Raw genomic sequence first — 21,710 nt, forward strand, 5'->3', positions numbered from 1 at the left:
TTGGGAATTAAGAGTTAAAAACTTAAAAAAACAGAATGAGAAATTAGACAACAGTTGGATTAACAAGGGAGATAATTTAGAGAGGCACGGTAAGGCAGTAAAATTCATTAGGAAAGATCTACAAAATATCATGATTCAGGCACAGAAAACAGCAGAGACAACCGAAGAAGAAGTAGAATTAAATGTTTTTAAAACACCTATACACAGAGAGCATAGTAAATCTGAAAATTTCATGATTGAAACTAAAGGCGACAGGTTCCGTTTAAAATTGAGTGAAATCAGTAGCATATATAACGAAGAATTTTACAGGTGTAAGAGGTGTTGTTCTTGCATGTGGCGGTAATACTTCAAAGGATATTGTGAAGAGCAGATGAAGCTGAGGGAAATGTTGCAACTAGACTTTTTTAGTGACAATGGTAGTCTTGGAGCAACATAAACATAAAGAAGTGAATGGGGAAACAAAATTCGTCCAGTGGACTTAATTTGGCAATGCAACTAAAATTACCACATATTTTACCTTGTATGTCTAACTTAAGAAAACAAGAGTAAATTAAAAATGGCAGCACTGTTCAGGATGATGATGGGACACATTCAGTCCTTACATCACAATTTCAAATAACCCTTGCACAAACTTTTAAGTGTATACACCCTGGTGTTGGTGAGATACAGAAGTAGTCTTCGTACACCAGGAAAGATGTGTTCGTAAAATTTATGCAGTTGGGGACTTTCATGAGATTAACAAGAGAATGAATGTGTTACTTCCCGATAAAAGCAAGATCGGGTACACAAAATTACCGCGCATATTATCTTGTGCTTCTAATATAAGAAAACAATAGTGAATTATGGACAATTGGAGATGTGAACTGAAAGTAGATTAACAGAGGACCAGCTTTGTTTTAAGAGATATGGGGGAACTCGAGAAGGCAATTTAACACTCCTGTTGACAAAAGAGGGTAAGCTTAGGGAAAATTAGAAAATATATATTGCATTAGTAAATTTCGAGACGGGATCCGATAATTGCGAACGGAACGAATATTCATTAAAGCACTGTGTTGTCAACTATTGGCACTCCTGACTCATTGTATCTACGTGTAGTACATTGGTCACTCGCGAGAAACACCAGGATATATGGAGTCCAAATTAGGAATCTGATACGGAGAGTACGTACCTATAACCATTCACAATGAACCCTTTAGCTTCAGCTGCTGGGGCCGAGCGTCCTGCCTATCCCGCCTGCTTCCGGGGCGGAATGCATGATAATTCGTGCCCAGGCGCAGGCGGATGAGTCAGAGAGAAAGGCCGCTACAGCCTACGGCCACTGGCGGCTAACCGCACGATCCAGCGCGCATACAGGCAGCCTGCAACAATGCTCTTTATAAAATCAGCATCACGCTGTACGACCACAGTGGCGCTGAAAGACAGCTGCAAAACGATCGCAAGTTTTCCGTTTTAAGTGTATCCTGGGCTAAGAAAAAGTTACTTCAGAAAATTATATGAGCTTGTTTATTTTTAATTGAAAAATTCTGTTAATCGAGATTCATGGGAATTTAATTCCACTGGGTTATGGTGGCAACAAACTAATGAGAGTTTCATTAACGTCAGACACATACATTTCAAGACATATACTTTTAAACTGAGTAGTTCCTAGCACAATTCCCAAAACTCTTACCGTCTTCTGTTCCGCATGGTAACCAGCGCTGCTGAGAACCTGCATGTGCTTTTACTGCACTGTTCACTTTTTGCAACATCTAATAAGTCAGTTCTGTAAGGTAATTCATGCCCTTCAGTTCATACGTGTTTGTGTCTTCTGTCTTGTGTAGATTAATAAATCAAAATGCCTCTGTTACATGCAGTTATAAGCACAAACGGCCCGGAAGCAAGTGAATGCTGTACTGTATCCGTACGTTAAAAAAGAGAAGAAAAGAAAAACTTTGGCAGGTGAGTAGCTTCTGGGCATTCTACCTGTAGATTTACATGTGTGCCTGAAGCTATGAAAAAATTCATTTGTGTACTGGAATGGCGATGAACGAAGTGAGGGATAATTTCAACGTGTGAGTCGTTTCTCATGGACAAAAAAGCAGAATGACACGATTTACTGTTACAAACAAGTATTCGCCGAAAGATAAAAGTGTCTCGACCTAGCTGATGGCTATAATATGCACATAAAGAATAAGGAGCTAAGGTAACATTGAGATAAGACGGTGGATTACCTGGATGGATAAATGTAAATCTTGGTCAAAAGACCATCTGAAAAGATGGAATAACTCTATCTCAGAAACAGGACAGACAAAGAATAGACAGGCCAGAAAGATAGAGTCACAATGGTTGCCCAGGGTGAACGTGATTTCTACTAACATGTATAAATATAAAGCTTTAATCTAGAGAAATATTAATGAAATTCTATGTTTAGAGCAGAATTCTGTATGAGTGTGAAAACAGCAGAGTAAAGAATACAGGAATGAAACAACTGGAAGCCTCTGAGGAATGATCAAGGAAGTGGGTTAAGAGAGTTAGGAAGAAGAGTTCCTGCGAAGAGTCGACGACAAAAAAATCTTTAATAGAAACTTGGGAATAAGAAAGGAGATCGCATAGGTGGAAACAGCACTCTGAGGGTCTCTATGAGGAGATGGAACAGCATATTAGGATGACAGAAGAAAAAATGGATATTAGACGATGTAGGCGACGCAATGTTAGAGAAAGAGTTTGAAGAAGCTTTGGAAAACTTACGAAAATTCGAGGCATGTAAGGGTTTGCAGTTGCAGGAAAATTGTTTAACAGCAGATGATGTTGCGAGACTCGTTAAATTCTCGATAAAAATGGGTACAGTGTACAGGGAAAAGCAAGTGGCGTACAACATGTAAAACAAACAAGTGGGAACTAACAGAAAAGTTTTAAATTCAAACCTGTGCAGGGCAAGGATATAGTCTTTCTCCTCTACTTTTCAGACACTCCATCGAGAGGCAATGGTGGAAATAAAAGGAAAGAGGGATTAAAATTCAGTGGCATTATATCAACGATAACTTTTCAGATTACATAACTATCATCAGTGAAAGTTAGGAAAATTGGAGGACTTCTTGAATGGAATAAATAGCCTGATGAGCACATACCTTGGATTGAGAATAAACCGAAGAGAGGTTAAAGGACTGGAGAGCATCAGAAATTAAATACGGTCCTCAGGATTTAGCATAAAAGATGTTCATTTATTGGAAATATGAGCGCGAAGACAGCGGAATATCCGATGAAACAGCCCATCCCTCACGCGATTCCAACAACTAATTTATCTTTCAATCAAAACTAAAGCTCATTCGAGTTGCTTAATTAACTATTGTATCAGTAGGTTGGACCCACGTAGGTAATTTCACCATTTGAATAAGGAAATATAATTTTCAATAATGGCAAGTCTAAGACCCGTCAAAATGACATCTATCCTTTGCTAGAAACACGATGAATCACTTTGTCTAATTACTATTAGAACTCTTCATTACGAACAACTGAATAATAAAATTGACACCAAAACACAGTTTTCCAAGACATATAAAAATCATTCGATTTTTAAAAAATCTTAACTACACTCATGCTCCTAAATTGTGGATAATTGCAGAATGTGGTGCCACACAACGTAGCACTACACAAAACTGGCGCTAATAGGTTAGACACAAAAGGAACACACACGACACAGACCTGTAAGGCCACGGTATTTGTGATAACTTTAGAAAACCGTCCATAAACACTTGTGCTACAAAACGACACTGTTTCATGAGCATATACCCAGACATCAATCTGGGATACGATCACCATGCACACGTATACAGGCCGCGCATCGGGTTGGCATACTCTGGATCAGGTGTTCGAGCAGCTACTGGAGTATAGTCTCCCATTCCTGCACCAGTGCCTGTCGGAGCTCCTGAAGTGTCGTAGGGTTTTGGAGACGTGAAGCGATACGTCGACCGAGAGCCCCCCAGACGTGAACGATGGTGTTTAGGTCTGGAGAACAGGCAGGCCACTCCATTCGCCTGTTTCAAGGTACTCCTCCACGATGGCAGTTTGGTGGGACGTCGCATTAACAACCATCAGGAGGAAGGTGGGAACAACTGCATCCGTGAAAAGGCGGACATACTGTTGTAAAATGACGTCGCGATATATCTGACCTGTTACAGTTCCTCTGTCAAAGACATGCTGGGGTTTACGTGCACCAAACATAATCCCACTCCAAACCATCAGACCCTCTATACCATTTAAAGGACATTAAGTGGTTGGTATCTCGTTCCTGGTTCAAGCCAGATGAAAACCCGACGAGATTCACTGTTCAGATTATACCTGGACTCGTCAGTGAACATAACCTGGGACCACTGTTACAATGACCATGTTCTGTGTTCTTGACATCATGCTTTACGGGTTATCCTGAGACCAGGGGTCAGTGGAATGCACCTTGCAGGTCGCCGGGCGAATACACCATGTCTGTTCAGTCGTCTGTAGACTGTGTTTCTGGAGACAATTGCTCCTATGGCTGTGGTAATGTCCCAAGCAATGTTACCTGCAGTACACCGTGGCCGTCTGCGGGCACTGATGGTGAAATATCGGTATTCTTGTGGTGATTTACACTGTGGACGTCCCGTACTCTAGCTCCTGTACATGATTCCTGCCTGGTGGAATCGTTCCCATAATCGTGAGATCACACTTTGTGGCACACGGAGGGCCCGTGCTACGTCCTGCTGTGTTTGACCAGCCTCCAGTCGCCCTAATAGTCTACTCTGCATAACGTCATCAATATGTGTTCTTTGTGCCATTTTCAACACAAAGTCACCATTTCCACGTCTGAAAATGTCTGCACACTTACCCGCTGCAACGCACTCTGGCATGCACCAACACACCCCTGCGTTTGTAGACTGCTGCCAGCGCCACCGTGCGACGACCGCAGGTCAGATGCACTGCATGGTAATAGCCTGAGGTGATTTAAACCCACAAGCCGCCCACTAGACCGTTGTTTCACCATGCATCAGCATTATCCTTAATTTATGAGGATGTGTGCATTATGTTATTTGAGATCTAGTAAAAATGGTGTCGGGACAACAGAAAGCGTTTTGTGTTCTACGTTTTTGTACAGTGCGGGCTAGCAATAACTTTTCAGCGTGACTCTCATAGTAGGTATGACGTGGATCCCCCTACAGCACACAGTATTAGACGATTTATAAACAACTCCGAGAAACAGGTTGTTTGTGTAGAGCTGGTTCAAATGGCTCTGAGCACTATGGGACTCAACTGCTGTGGTCATTAGTCCCCCTAGAACTTAGAACTACTTAAACCTAACTAACCGAAGGACATCACACACATCCATTCCTGAGGCAGGACTCGAACCTGCGACCGTAGCAGTCGCACGGTTCCGCACTGCGCGCCTGGAACCGCGAGACCACAGCGGCCGGCTGTGTAGAGCCTAATCGCCGGACTGGCCCCGAGTGTCTGACACAGTGGTCGAACGCATCCACCACAGTTCCATAAGGAGACCGCAGAAATCCGTTTGCCCTTCAGCTAGACAGCTCAACACGACCCCGATGTCCATCTGGCGTATATTGCGTCGACGTTTACACATGAAACCAAGCAAAATTCAACTTCTGCAAGCTCTGCGTGAAGGTGACAAACAACAACGTTTGCAGTACTGTAATTTCATTCTTCGGAAGATGGAGGATGACAGGTTTCTTTCACACTTAGTGTGAAGTAACAAGGCAACACTCCATTTACAAGGAAAGGTGAACCACCATAATGTGAGAATATGGGGTACGGGACAACTAGGTGAAGTTTTGCTAGATGAGAGGGGTTCCCCAAATTAAATGTGTTTTGTGTAGTTTTACGGGGAAACTGAGGAATTAGTAGAGGACTGAAATGATTTTAAAACATGAAGCAAAATAAATTTGAAACTCGTAATTGTTCTATAGAAATCAAAACTGAAAAAACTAAATACATATTTTAAATACTCTTTAAGTGTGTCGGGTGCCTATGAAGACATACATATAAGGGAGGTAAGACATTACAGTGGCTCGTTTTACTGACGAGATTTTGATACATGCGAAAAAAGGGCCACACTTCTCAAGAGAAATTGCATAGTGAACTTAAAAACTGTCTTTCAGGGAAAGAGCTATGAACATTCACCAAATACCTACACTATGTAATCAAAAGTATTCAGACACCTGGCTGAAAATGAGTTAAAAGTTCTTAGCGCCTTCCATGGGTAATGCTGGAATTAAATATGCCGTTGCCTTACCCTTCACCCCTCGCAGGCATACATTCAGTCAGGTGCTGGAAGGTTTCTTGGGGAATGGTAGCCCATGAAGAATGGAGTGCTGCACTGAGGAGAGGTATCGATGTCTGTCGGTGAGGCCTGGCACGAAGTCAACGTTCCAAAACATCCCAAAGGCGTTCTATCGGATTCAGGACAGGACTCTGTGCTGGCCAGTCCATTACAGGGATGTTATTGTTGTGTAACCACTCTGCCAAAGGCCGTACATTGTGTACAGGTGCTCGATCGTGTTGAAAGATGCAGTCGCCATCCCCGAATTGCTCTTAAACGGCGGTAAGCAAGGAGGTGCTTAAAACATCAACTTATGCTACGCAAAAACAACAAGCGGTTCAAACAAAAAACACTACCTATCCGTAACACCTTCGACACCGAATTTTACTGTTGTCACTACACACGCTGGCAGATGACGTTCACCGGGCATTCGCCATACCCACATTCTCTCGTCGGATCGTCACATTGTATAGCGTGATTCGTTACTCCACAAACGTTTGCTCTCCTCACACCAGGCGAGGCGTCGTTTGGCATTTACCGGCGTGATGTGTGGCTTATGAGCAGCCGCTCGACCATGAAATCCAATTTTTCTCACCTCTCGCCTAACTGTCATAGAGCTTGCAGTGGATCCCGATGCATTTTGGAACTCGTGTGTGATGGTCTGGATAGATGTCTGCCTATTTCACATTGCGACCCTCTTCAGCCGTCGGCGGTCTCTGTCAGTCGACAGACGTAGTCAGTCTGCCTGTACACCTTTGTGCTGTACGTGTCCCTTCACGTTTCCACTTCCCCATCACGTCGGAAACAATGGACCTAGGGATGTTTAGGAGTGTGGAAATCTCGCGTACAGACGTATGACACTACGCCCAATCACCTGACCACGTTCGAAGTTAGTGTGCTCGGCGGAGCGCCTCATTCTGCTCTCACACGATGTGTAATGACTACTGAGATCGCTGATATGAGGTACCTGGCAGTAGGTGGCAACACAGTGCACCTAATATAAAAGATGTATGGTTTTGGCGGTGTAGGGTTACTTTTGATAATATAGTGTAATGCCTATTCTGAAGTGACCACTGATAAAAAAACAGGTAGCACAGAGACTAAGAAGTACTCATTTTCCCTTCGCTCCGAGAATCAAAGGGGAAGAAAGATTAACATATGGTAAAATAAAATGTACCCCCGATAACTCACTACGTAAAAGATTTGAACAGGTCCTATAATATATTCACAGCCACAGCGTACGGAGGAGAACGTCTCTTTCTGAACTGACAACTTTTCCATTTTCACTGGATCCTATATCACAGAATTTTGGCGAGATTAGAGAAACAATTGTGACAAACCGTGAAGATCACAGTCGACACAGCCAATGGAGGTGCTCCTCTGAGCCAATGCAGTATCAGCTTTGAGGTGAAGGCACTTTCTCGAATCTAAAGGAACTTGAATACGATTTCTCTGGTCTTTGCCCAAAATATTCATGCACCTGCCAACAACGTGTAGTATTCTCAATGTGAACTCCATCAATACTACCTACGATGGCCTATACTATGAGATCGGCAGATGGTTTACGCTACCTTCTGTCCTTGGTTCCTGCACCACTGAGGGAACATTCTCCAGTATCCAAATCGAATTACTTTCACACCTCTCCTTTCATCTGCGAAACTCTTTTGAACACTCAAAAGAGGAACATCTGAGATGAAGTAAAACAACATTCTCGTGATTCCACTTAGAATTCCAAATATTCGTATGTCACACACATATAAAACTTGTTCCTTCGTTCACTGAAGCAGTAAAGTAAATGAAATTGTCCCTATTTACCAAAAAATTTATTGTATATGAAAATATAAAAGCATTACGGAAAGTAAAGGATTTCACAGAAATGTATTTTTCTTTGTTGCTGAAAGGCTAGGTATTTCATGAAACAACTTCGCTGACCTCAGCTAATACGTGTAAGCGTGTGGGAAAATTAATAATTCTTGAATGTTCTAATTTCTGTATTTCAAGTAATTTCGTAATCTCCGAATGCAGTAAAGAAAGTAAGCTGAAATTAGACCTGTTATGAGCAGTCGACCAAACAAACTCTTGTATAAAATTTTATTCCATCTGCTGTACGGATGAGGTGTCAATTTAGTCATGTATTTCATGTTTCATCGCCTATGACCTGCTGACACCTGTCGACTCGAGATGTGGGTTGGCTCATGTGAAAATATGTGTCATGGTTAACGCATGTCTCGTAGCTTAGATGCAGTTAACTTCTGGCTGTATACTGACGATGCATTGCACTATGCTCCAGTTTAGTGTTGAAAGATTCCATAAAAGCCAGATTTTGCTGTTGCATAATTTGTTAATGACTTTCATCTTGTGTTGACCAGTCACATACTTTTGTGCCATTGTTACCGCTGCGTGTATACAACGATTTAAAACTGTCCATTATATTTTTGCTGATTCCATATTGCCATTATAAGGTAATACCTTACATATACACACTTCGGGATATCAGTCTTTCCTCAGCTCCTCTATATTTCTGAAGATGGCTTCTGAAAGAGAGATAAAATTTGTCTAGCTCTTGTTTTGAAGCCAGATATAAACGTTCATGGTCAGTGGTGGGATGAATCCGTTTGGAAAGCTGAATCTAATGGTATGTCGTCTGATGTTCATCTCGACGTTGCCGAATTAGAATAGTCAACAATAGCAGCAACCTCTCTACCTCGCTCTGCAGCACAAACTGACTGCGGGGACGGGTCAGGCGATGTTCAGCTGCCGCAAACCACACCCTGCCGAGACAGTTGGCATCATCATCAGACCATGAGCATGAGCAGGTACGACACGAGAGCAGCTCGACTGGAAAACAATTCCTCCAGATAACTTCGCATCGTGGAGGCTGGCCGTTGCTGCAGGTGGCAGCACTTGTGGTTCTGGGAAGGGGCCAAGTATATTGCCTCCCGTAAACTACTCGGAGTTTACGACTGTGGTGGACGGCCACTGGCAGTATTTTATGTCAAACAGTACTTGACCTAAAGATCCTTCATGGTTAAGCAAACAAAGTGTCTGGGGTCTAGTCGCTTGGGACCGTTGAGTTACTGCATAGCGTCGAGTATGGTCCTGCTAATTCATGTATTGCGTATTCACATGGTAGTCGTGGGACTGCAACCAACGTGAGAAGCAGTAGCACAGAACGATTAACTACAGCCTCTGTTGGCGACGATCCAGTCGCTGTCAAATTCCGACACTTGAAGGCAGACAGTTGTCCTCACACGAGATATAACACGGTCTCCCTACTAACGTTCAAATGCGTCTTCGGGATAAGAAACCCGCAGCTTGATATTTCCTTATATACAAATGAAGATGGCGTTACTCCAAACTACTTCTGTGGTAGTGCTGCTAACCGTCTGCATATCCAAACATGTGTTACACATCATGCTGGACTGATGACCATAGATGTTTAGTCCCATAGTGGCCAGACCCATGCACATCATGCAACTTTTATGACGTTGGAATGCTAACAGGAAGCAGACCAAACGAGGCAACTTAGTGCTTACGTAGGTTACCTGCGATATTCTGATAAATCGAAGCAGGTCCGACGACAACAACATTTTCTGTTCCGCTGTCACAAGACCACAATCTCTGTTACTTATCTTTAACTAGGGACTGGTGTAGGCTGTAGGACTATCGCAGCGAAGTGAACTGATATTATATCACGCACGAGCACCAACCGAGCAGTTACTGGCTGCCTTCCCCAGCCCCCACTCCCGTCCCCGTTATGTTCAAGGCCTCAGCTCAAGTGCTGGGTTTTGAAGTATAGCAAATATCGTGTATGTTCTACTTCCACTGCCGCAGAAAGTATTTACTGCTTTTTGCTTTTCTTGTTTCCAACCTAAATGAAACGAAATGAAAGAACTGCGGTGTAGCATGTATATGTTATTGGTACAGAATACTATAGTAGTTGTGAGATGCGAAAATATGAGGAGCGTTTCCTAGAAATGGTCCCGAGCAGGAATTCTAAAATGCAATGGCATTTCATATACGCAAAAACTTAGTGATACATCTTTTACGAACTGCACCAGTACCTCTTGCAGAAATATCAAAAACCTGCGACAAATTGGGCGAACAAGAAAGGTTTAAGTCCGCACAAAACCATCAACGATTCGTACACGTTAGTACAATGACTTCGTAGGTGTGGTAAAAACCACATGAGTGTGTGGCGAGGTGGTTCATTCTGCTCTTGAAAGGGGCCTCCCAGATGAAAGGCCATGGAGGAATGTTTTACTACTTAAATACTGGAGGAAGTATACACTCAGTGGTGCAGGAACCGACAACGGAGGCCTACAAATGGTTCAAATGGATCTGAGCACTACTAGGCTTAACATGTGAGTTCATAGATCCACTAGAACCTAGAACTACTTAAACCTAAGTAAGGACATCACAGACATCCACGCCCGAGGCACGATTCGAATCTGCGACCTTAGCAGTCGCGCGGTTCCCGACTGAAGAGCCTAGAACCGCTCTGCCACAGCGGCTGATGGAGACTTACATGTGACGCAAATTCTACAAAACACATAGCATACATGTTCCGAGGTACAAGGGAGATTTCATGTAGATTACGCTATTTAGACTTATCCTTTACAGTAATGTGAATGAAACTGACCGATACTTTGTTATATCAACAGTATGTTATGAAACTTACGTTTTAGATTAAAGGACGATATGATACTTCTTTATTTTCAAACACCGTTACATCTATTTTTAGAAGTACAGATTCTGATTTATATTTTTTGGATATTTATTAAATGTTATATAGTCTGGCGAAGTTATTCCACGTAAGGTTGGATGAGTTTATTTATCACCGGACTGCACTATGAAAATGAGTCTACCTATAAATACCAAAATATAATCTGAAACACAATTTTGTAGACAATATTACATTATAAGGTCAAAATACCATCTTTTACGAAAAATGGTTACTTAATTTTTCGTTAATTTACCAACATGTAATGTGTTGATTTTAAGACACAGCTCAACGTCTATACTTTAGGAAACCAATCGATTTGTAGTAGACAGATACTGCCAACAGGAAAATTCAAGAGACCTTTGGAGAAAAGAGAATCACTTGCATGAATATCAAGAGCTCAGATGAAAACCCAGTCCTAACGAAAGAAGGAAAAGCAGAAAGATGGAAGGAGTATATAGAGGGTCTATACAAGGGCAATGTACTTGAGGAAAATATTATGGAAATGGAAGAGGATGTAGATGAAATGGGAGATACGATACTGCGTGAAGAGTTTGACAGAGCTCTGAAAGACCTGAGTCGAAACAAGGCCCCCGAGAGTAGACAACATTCCATTAGAACTACTGACGGCCTTGGGACAGCCAGTGCTGACAAAACTCTACCATCTGGTGAGCAAGATGTATGAGACAGGCGAAATACCCTCAGACTTCAAGAAGAATATAACAATTCCAATCCCAAAGAAAGCAGGTGTTGACAGATGTGAAATCTACCGAACAATCAGTTTAATAAGTCACTGATGCAAAATTCTTTATAGACGAATGGAAAAACTGGTAGAAGCCGACCTCAGGGAAGATAAGTTTGGATTCCGTAGAAATATTGGAACACGTGAGGCAATACTGACCCTACGACTTTTCTTAGAAGCTAGATTAAGGAAAGCCAAACCTACGTTTCTAGCATTTGTAGACTTAGAGACAGCTTTTGTCAATGTTGCCTGGAATACACTCTTTCAAATTCAAAAGGTGACCGGGGTAAAATACAATGAGCGAAACGATATTTACAATCTGTACATAAACCAGATGGCAGTTATAATAGTCGAGGGACATGAAAGGGAAGCAGCGGTTGGGAAATGAGTGAGACAGGGTTGTAGCCTATCCCCGATGTTATTCAATCTGTATATTGAACAAGCAGTGAAGGAAACAAAAGAAAAATTCGGAGTAGGTATTAAAATCCATGGAGAAGAAATAAAAACTTTGAGGTTCGCCGATGACATTGTAATTCTGTCAGAGACAGCAAAGGACTTGTAAGAGCAGTTGAACGGAATGGACAGTGTCATGATAGGAGGGTATAAGATGAACATCAACAAAATCAAAACGAGGATAATGGAATGTAGTCGAATTAAGTCGGTGATGCTGAGGGAATTACATTAGTAAATAAGACACTTTAAGTAGTAGATGAGATTTTGTTATTTGGGGGGCAGAATAACTGATGATGGTCGAATTAGAGAGGATATAAAATGTAGACTGGCAATGGCAAACAAAGCGTTTCTGAAGAAGAGAAATTTGCTAACTTCGAGTATAGGTTTAAGTGTCAGGAAGTCGTTCCTGAAAGTAATTGTATGGAGTGTAGCCATGTATGGAAGGGAAACATGGACAATAAATAGTTTGGACAAGAAGAGAATAGAAGCTTTCGAAATGAGGTGCTGCAGAAGAATGCTGAAGATTATATGGGTAGATCTTATAACTAATGAGGAGGTATTGAATAGGATTGGGGAGAAGAGAAGTTTGTGGCACAACTTGACTAGAAGAAGGGATCAGTTGGTAGGACATGTTCTGAGGCATCAAGGGATCACCAATTTAGTATTGGAGGGCAACGTGGAGGGTAAAAATCGTAGAGGGAGACCAAGGGATGAATACACTAAACAGATTCAGAAGGATGTAAGTTGCAGTAGGTACTGGGAGATGAAGAAGCTTGCACAGGATAGAGGAGCATGGAGAGGTGCAACAAACCAGTCTCAGGACTGAAGACCACAACAACAAACAAATGTATTTTATCTCCACAATAATTTCAAAATATTTTCATGTGTGGAAAACATTAACTAACATGGATTTATACTTGACTGCATAGGCAGAAATTTGTGCAACATCTATTTTGCACCATGGAGAGTGCTGAAAGCTTCAACAACTTTATCAGTTTCATAATTATTTACTTTAAATTGGCGCCCAAGCCACCAGCAGTAGCTTACTAGTGTTCCGACTTCTCTCCTGCGCTGTACATTCCCGATTTGGCGGTGTTATAACAAAGTTATTACACATAAAAATTTTATTACGCAAAATTTAACTTCATTTCACATTGAAAATATTAGTGATGTGTTTACTGAATTTAACGATATGGAAATCAAAATTGGATAAGTCAAAATTTAAGCGTTGCACATCATACTCACTGGAAAAACAACTAGGGACTGTTGTACACTTTCATTAAACTTATCCACGAAACAAGTACCTCGGACACTAACGCCAACTTCAAGATAAGTAAAAGACCTATTTTCATTGTAAAGTATTCCTTTTAACTGCTTACTGAAACTACTTCTGTGGCTAATTGGACTATAATACACTTTCGACTACGGTCTGTAATATGCTTCAACACAGTTTTAAGAGGTACTTTGTAAGTGGTCGTTAAAATATCCTAACCGACAAGGACCGCAGACGAGTGTCATTGTCAAAGACAACCGGCTTGAAACCTCTCAGGAATTGTTGCTGTCCATGATTGCGAGACTATCTCAAAGTTTCCGAGCGAACGTTGCGAAGTGAAGTGCACGCACTAGACATTTGGAGTCGTGTGGCGGCAAAAGGCTATTGCGCACAGCAGTGTGTTTTCAATAAAACAAACAGCACAGTAACAGGGCAGAGCTGAATGGTGGAACGAGTTGCGATCGGGCGATGGATAAGTCAATGTAAAATTAGAGAGATTCGAGCGCGCACGGAGGCTTTCAGACAGTCGTTCTTCCCGCGAACCATACGCGACTGGAACAGAAAAGGGAGGTAATGACAGTGGCACGTAAAGTTCCCTCCGCCACACACCGTTGGGTGGCTTGCGGAGTATGAATGTAGATGTAGATGTAGATGTAGATGACGCGTGGCGTCGAGTGTACCGACCGCCCAATGACGGTTCAAATGGCTCTGAGCACTATGGGACTTACCTTCTGAGATCATCAGTCCCCTAGAACTTAGAACTACTTAAACCTAACTAACCTTAGGACATCACACACATCCATGCACGAGGCAGGATTCGAACCTGCAACAGTAGCGCTCACGCGGTTCCAGACTGTAGCGCCTAGAACCATTCGGCCACACCGGCCGGCTATCGAATTCTATGCCGTATTTACGATCCAGGATCTTAACTCAAAATTCCAGTGATAGCGCCACACAGCACGGTGGTCGGTGAGGAGTGTTCAGATCTAATGGCTACAGAGAACTGGTTGCGCTCGGCAGACCCCAGGCCATGAACAGCGGGTTCGTCAGACGAAAACTGAGCTTCCTGGAGTGCTCGCTATCTGGTGATCTAGCAATGCCCCCCCCCCCTCGCCCCCCATAGCCCCCCCCCCACGACCTCCATCGCCCCACCCACATGGGAGACACGTGTGGTTTTCAAGTATGCCATGAAAGCGTCAAGCATATCTTCTTCGAGAAAAATTAGACGATGAAAAATGAGTAGTGCCAAGTTGTCAACACGGTTCCTATCTACTTGTGTCATTACTTAGAGCAGATTAGATACATGTTTTTAACATAGCTCTAAATATTCCTAATCATACTGATATTGCACTCTTTGATAACTTGTAACCGGTTACATCTATTACTGAAATGCGCCTATATATAGCTTCCACAGTCGTAGTCCCTGCGTTATACTTCCCGGTGGACCGAGGTCAGGTAAGTGCAGAGTCCGAAGCAGTGTGTGTATTAGTTATTTCGGCCATTTTCTAGATTCTAATGGTGACAGTACAATGGAGTTGACACTCTTGACGTTTCAGATGAAAGGCCAGAGATATGTGTTTATTTGAGACGAATTTTTTGCAGTAATATCTGTGTTGAAGAGCGGTTGGTAATACACAATGAATATATTAGTAGTCGACATTAGTACTTGTACGACTGACTTGCTCTGGTATGAAATGCCTTGATGAAACAATCAATTGTTCGTAGAAGACTTCAGACCGCCACAGTGTTCCTAATTTCCTGTATCTAGATGCTTGCTTCCGTAAGTGTACTTATTACGGCAGTTCTCGAGACTGTGGTGTTGGCAGCAGCACACAGGCTACTTTCTTAACGTTTCAACTGGACGGCACCTGAAATATGTATCTGTCTGAGAGGACCTTCTCGCAGTAATACCTTCGCTAAAAAGCGGGTAGTAATACATACCAATTAGTAGTGAAGAAACAACGCTCTTGCTTGAAAATCTGACAAATTTGCGCTGGCCTTTGCTTTCAGGAGTAACATTTGACATAGAATGAATACTAGTCGTTGATAGGCATACGACTGGTTTTCTCTGGTATGAAATTTCTTGGTAAAACAATCAATTGTTCATAGAAGACTTGAGATTGACACATTTTTGCTTAACAGGCACCCTTCGTTGACTACCTACGTCCCTCAAAATAAGGCGAACTGACCTCCCGAAGCGGAAAGACGTTGCTTCTAAAATACCTTTTCCCGCTTAGACAAAATCATTTTTAAGATTTTCCTGTTCAGAATCACTTTAGCCATTAACTGCAGTAGATAATATGCAGATGCAGTACATATGCTCGCTAAATACTGACAGCTCGATGATATCGCGTCATCCGAGGACCGACGAATTCTATAAAACGGCGTCTAGAACCGCTGGGAAGCGCCGCGGAACGGCTACAAGACAAAAGAACTGTGCCCCGTGATGTGGTCTACCATTCCTAGACATCTGTTGTAACACACTGAGCAACAGATATTTCTGTTGGTGACTGAGGATGATGTAACGAGCTCTATGACATCAATATTTACGTCATTTCTAGACCAATGATTATACTTATTACAAGTCGTATGCTTTTAGGTTTGGTAGTATCTGCAGCATAACAGGTGATTAAACCTTATTTTCACTGGACAGATACTCAGGTGTTGAAGTGCAGACACGGGTACACAAAACTCAAAAGGGTTATTATATACTGACAGGGGCAGTCAATGCAGTGGTGCAGTTACGATGGTGCAGAAGACTTCAAGTAGTAAATTACGCGACGCCTTTGCCGAAAAACTATTTCACAGAGGAAAGAAACAACCAACATATTGTTTACATGTTACATTGCCATATTATATTACACAAGACTGTATTATATCTTTGCACATCTGTCCAGTGCCTTTTGTCAGTTCATGTTAGTCCCTCTCTCTGTCTTCCTCCCTCTTCAAGCCCGTCTAACCTTAACCCCCAGCAAAGTATGAGGTTGATGGATTTTACCCCCACAATATTTCTTTAAGTATAGAAAGTTATAACATGCACCAAGTTTCGTTAAATTCGACCAGATACGCATGCATTTTGCATCTCGTCCTGATATATATTGCACATATAGGTTATGTCTGATTTTCTTCTGTTTTACACCATACGACAAGAGAGGATGTTAAATTTACCTGTGATACTCAGTTGTATGGCTTGATATTACGTCACGTAACACGGTAACAAAATTATTGGCTCGCTTCAGTACTCACTCTCGCGATCTGCTTGGCGCGCTAATGAATTCAAGCAAGGGACACATTGCACTTTACACTTTTAAACTGGCTCCAAAGGCAACTAAATACAGGCAATAAATACGAACAGATCGTTTCCAAACAGTTTTAAGTCACACCCTCTTGTCAAAGGTAGGAGACGAGATACTGGCAGAAGTAAAGCTGTGAGGACGGAGCGTGCGTCATGCTTGGGTAGCTCAGTTCGTAGAGCACTTGCACGCGAAATGCAAAGGTCCCGAGTTCGAGTCTCGGTCCGGCACACAGTTTTAATCTGCCAGGAAGTTTCATATCAGCGCACATTCGGCTGCAGAGTGAAAATTTCATTCTGCAAACGTCCCCCAGGTTGTGGCTAAGCCATGTCTCCCCAATATCCTTTCTTTCAGGAGTGCTAGTTCTGCAAGGTTCACAGGAGAGCTTCTGTAAAGTTAAGAAGGTAGGAGACGAGATAGTGGCAGAATTAAGCTGTGAGGACGAGGCGTGAGTCGTGCTTGGGTAGCTCAGTTGGTAGAGCACTTGCACGCGAAAGGCAAAGGTCCCGAGTTCGAGTCTCGGTCCGGCACACAGTTTTAATCTGCCAGGAAGTTTCATATCAGCGCACACTTCGCTGCAGAGTGAAAATTTCATTCTGGAAACATCCCCCAGGCTGTGGCTGAGCCATGTCTCCGCAATATCCTTTCTTTCAGGAATGCTGGTTCTGCAAGGTTCGCAGGAGAGCTTCTGTAAAGTTTGGAAGGTAGGAGGCGAGATACTGGCAGAAGTAAAGCTGTAAGGACGGGGCATGAGTCGGACTTGGATATCTCAGTTGGTGGAGAACTTGCCCGCGAAAGGCAAAGGTCCCGAGTGCGAGTCTCGGTGCGGCACACAGTTTTAATCTGTCAGGAAGTTTCGTTTGAAATTATGTTTCTTGGAAGTCGCTAAGTGCACTTATTATGAATTACTGATTGGGTATAGTCTGGTTAATTTACGCACAGTTTCAAGAAACCGTACTTTTACAAGCATCTGCTTATTTATGACGTCATATCTGGTAAAATATTATTTTATGACTGCAGTTTTAATGGTGCCTGAAGAGGGGATGCAGTCTTTTCAGTAGTTGCATGGACTCTGTTCCAAATGCTAAAGGTGGCAGGGGTAAAATATACCGAGCCAAATGCTATTTAATACTTGTACAGAAACCGGATAGCAGCTGCTATACGAGTCGAGAGGCTCGAAAGGGAAGAAGTTGTTGAGAAAGGAATGAGGCAGGTTTGTAGTCAATCCCCGATGTTATTCCATCTATATATTGTCCAACATAATAGGAGAAACAAAAGAAAAATTTTGGAAAATTAATTAAAGTCTAGGGAGTAGAAATAAAACACTGAAGTTTGCCGATGTCATTGTAATCCTGTCAGAGACAGCAAAGGACGTAGAAGAGCAGTAGAAAGGAGTGGAGAGTGTCTTAAAGGACGATATAAGATGGACGTCAACAAAAGCAAAAGGAGGCTACTGGGATGTTGTCTAATTGAATCGGGTGATGTTGAGGAAATGAAATGAGCAAATGAGACACTTCAAGCAGTAGATGAGTTTTGCATTTTGGGAAGTAGAGTAGGGAGGATATAAAATGCAGACTGGCAATCGCAAGAAACGCGTTTCTGGAGAAGAGAAATGTATAAACATCGAGTATAGATTTGAGTGTCCGGAAGTCCTTTCTGAAAATATTTGTATGGAGTGTAGACAGTTTAGACAAGAAGAGAATAAAAGCATTTGTTATGTGGTGCTACAGAAGAATTCTGAACATTAGATGAGCAGTCACGTAGCTAATGAGTAAATACTGAATATAAGTGAGGAGAAGAGAAATTTGTTCATAAATGGTTCAAATGACTCCAAGCACTATAGGACTTAACAACTGAGGTCATCAATCCCCTAAACTTAGAGCTACATAAACGTAACTAACCTAACGACATTACACACATCCATGCCCGAGGCAGGATTGTGACCTGCGACCGTAGCAGTAGCGTGGTTCCGGACTGAATTGCCTTGAACAGCTTTGCCACAGAAGCCGGCGAGAAGTTTGTGATACAATTCGACTAGAAGAAGGAGTTGGTTGGTAGGACACGTTCTGGGGTATCAAGAGATCACCAGTTTAGGACTGGAGGGAAACGCGGTGGAGTAAAAATCAAAGAGGGAGACCAAGAGATGAATAGAGTAGGCAGATTCAGAAGTATGTAGACTGCAGTAGTTACTTGGAGGTGAAGAGGCTTGCACAGGATAGAGTAGGTTAGAGAGTTGTATCAAATCAGTCTTTGGATTGAAGAGCACAACAACAACACACTGCATGAACAGAGAAAGTCTAGTAAGCGACAAACTTTTATCCCTTCATTATTTTGTGGAGTCGGTTCTTATCCCCAAAGTGCTTCTTTCTGGACAGCAAGTGACATGGGCAAAAATTTGGATTAAATCGATCGAGCTGTTCAGAATATGGTAAACATAAATACGTACATTTATAGTCTATATATTTGAGCGTGTGTTATTTAGACTTAAAATATGTAGTATATACAGGGAGATGCAACTAACACAGTCCACTCCACATACATATGTGAGGAGGAAATTTATTGAGGTGCAGTTTTCGCCAAGTTACAGCTCATTAGGTGATGAATTACCTGTGGCATGCTAGTAGGTTTTATAATTGAGTTGCTGAATTACTTTCCTCAAGTAACAACATATTTCATTTGTGAAAATGGAACGAGGCGTCAAACAGAACTTCGGCGACACAACATGTGTAGAATTAAAACAAATATTAACAAGATTACGCTACCGCAAAACTCTGTCAAATAGGAAAAGATCTCCTGTAAGTTATTTCTGTGCGAAATGTAAGCAAACACCTAACTTATGCATGGTTCTTATATTTATTAGTGAGCAATCTGTGAGTCGGTACTTTGCTTTTATTGTGGTCACATAACTTGCTTATGAAGCTATTCAGACTTTCACAACGTTACAACATTCGAAGAAGCGGATGTGTTTCTCTTTTATACTGAATGTCGTCAAGCTGTAAGAGCAGCAGTGAAGTCAAATGCAGAAACGTATCCTGACCCAGGTAAGCGCATACGATCTGGTTTTGCGTACATTGTAAAAAAGTTCATGTAACAGAAGGTCTGTAGAATAACGTACGCGCGGTGCGAAGATGAACTGAAGAGAGAAATACAATTGAACTTTTAGTAAATCCACACGACACAGCTTGAGTATGCGAGTAGAATAAAAGAAAGAAGTATTCTAGGAATACCACAGTATAATTCTATGAATTTCATATTCGGCTAGTCCCAGCGGAGTTTCGACTCCTCATTCGGGCATGGGTGTGTGTGTTTGTCCTGAGAATAATTTAGGTTAAGTAGTGTGTAAGCTTAGGGACTGATGACCTTAGCAGTTAAGTCCCATAAGATTTCACACACACATTATGAATTTCATGCTTCCAACTTTTCGCTCCATGGTACAATGGTGACTACGATAACTGCAGCTTTTCTCCAAGCAACATTTTCTATATAATGCTTGGCGAATCAATTTTTAAAATGCTGTACTGATCGGTTCATAATACGTGAAGGCCGGGGGAACTGGGTAAGCAACGACCTTGGTCTGTAAAAGTGTGGTGGGGGCTTTCCCGAATAGCATCATAGGTTGCAATTTTATTGACGAACGTGCAGTTTCCAACAAACCCAGCCGCTGTTATCGAAAGATATCCCACTGTATCTAAGGGACTGCATGTATGGTATCTACGTATCGAATGGTCCCACCCCCCCCCCCCCTACCCCCCCGTCTTGTAAGGCGTGGAAATAAACACAGTTTATTGACAGAACAGTCGGAGCTCGTTGGATGGGTCGTTCGGATACAAAAAATGACTTCTACGCAAACTTGATTTAGCAGCTTTGGACTTTTCCCGATTAGGCAATTAAAACAAGAGCTCAATGAAACACCGACCGTTGTCGAAGACATGAAACGCTGTGATGCCAGAATCGCAGTTTAGCTTTTGTTAGCGCTAAAGATCAGAATGTGTATGCTGGATGTGGGTGTCACAATAATAAACTGACAAACAGCATTCGAATTACGTAATTACGTGTTTGTTAACATTTCGTACAGATGTGGTGCTTCTTCTCCAGACACAGAGACACCGTATCCTACGGCGTTCTCTTATTACTGTTCTACTAAGTTGCACACATGTTTTTAAGTGGAAGTCTTATTCAAACAGTGTTTGTAATTCTACAAAAAGAACTAAGCCTGTGAGATAGTTTGACAGCTATAAATATTAAAAGTAACTTGGGTAAGTCAGAAAATTTGCCACATTACCCAGTACAGCTTACTGAAAAACGCAAGGCGAATTGTTACTCGGAAAATTATCAGTGGCATCGGTGGCAAATGTTAAGGTAACATTTTTCGAGATTGCCTTACGTAATTTATAAGGAACTCTACAATGAGTGAATAGTTCCGACTTGAACACAGACTCGTCAATCAACACTAAATATTCCACACATATTCCTAGGACTAATGCCAATACGTCACATCTACAGAGATCTTTATTTCTCGTTTCCCACTAGTTTTTTTTTAATATAGGGTACTGAACCTCATATACAAAATATTCGCAAACAGGTACGAGATGGGACCTCGCGTGTCGACGCTCGCGTTGCTGGTGCTGCTGCTGGTGGCGGCTGGTGAGGCTCTCCACAGGCCAGGCCACGCCTCGAGGCACGGAGGTCGAGTCAGAGCGGCCCACAGGGCCGGCAAGGCGCCCCCAGGGACCAGGAGCAAGGGCGCCTCCGAGGAGCCGCTGCTGGTCACCATCAAGACCACCAAAGAGCTCAAATACGACTTCGGAGGCAATGGGACGTTGGAAAAGGAAATGAAGGACACTGGACGCTACTACCCTAAATTGGTCGTTTCATTTGACTTAACATGTAAGAATCCCAGTTAAAAATACGTTTCTCATATTTTTTGTCACTACGTATTTGTT

At 42.3% G+C, this 21,710-nt stretch overlaps 1 protein-coding gene across 1 annotated transcript in view; it reads left to right on the plus strand.

Moving 5' to 3' along the window:
- LOC126355490 (uncharacterized) overlaps window positions 1–21,710 on the plus strand; it is an 89,577-nt gene that overhangs the window by 54,539 nt on the left and 13,328 nt on the right. Inside the window, exons 7-8 of the mRNA XM_050005807.1 lie at window positions 14,895–14,929; window positions 21,350–21,654. Of these exons, the coding sequence (XP_049861764.1) occupies window positions 14,895–14,929; window positions 21,350–21,654 (340 nt within the window). The remainder of the gene's footprint in view (window positions 1–14,894; window positions 14,930–21,349; window positions 21,655–21,710) is intronic.

The sequence above is a fragment of the Schistocerca gregaria genome, chromosome 3 (genome assembly GCF_023897955.1).
Source record: "Schistocerca gregaria isolate iqSchGreg1 chromosome 3, iqSchGreg1.2, whole genome shotgun sequence".
Lineage (NCBI taxonomy): Eukaryota > Metazoa > Arthropoda > Insecta > Orthoptera > Acrididae > Schistocerca > Schistocerca gregaria.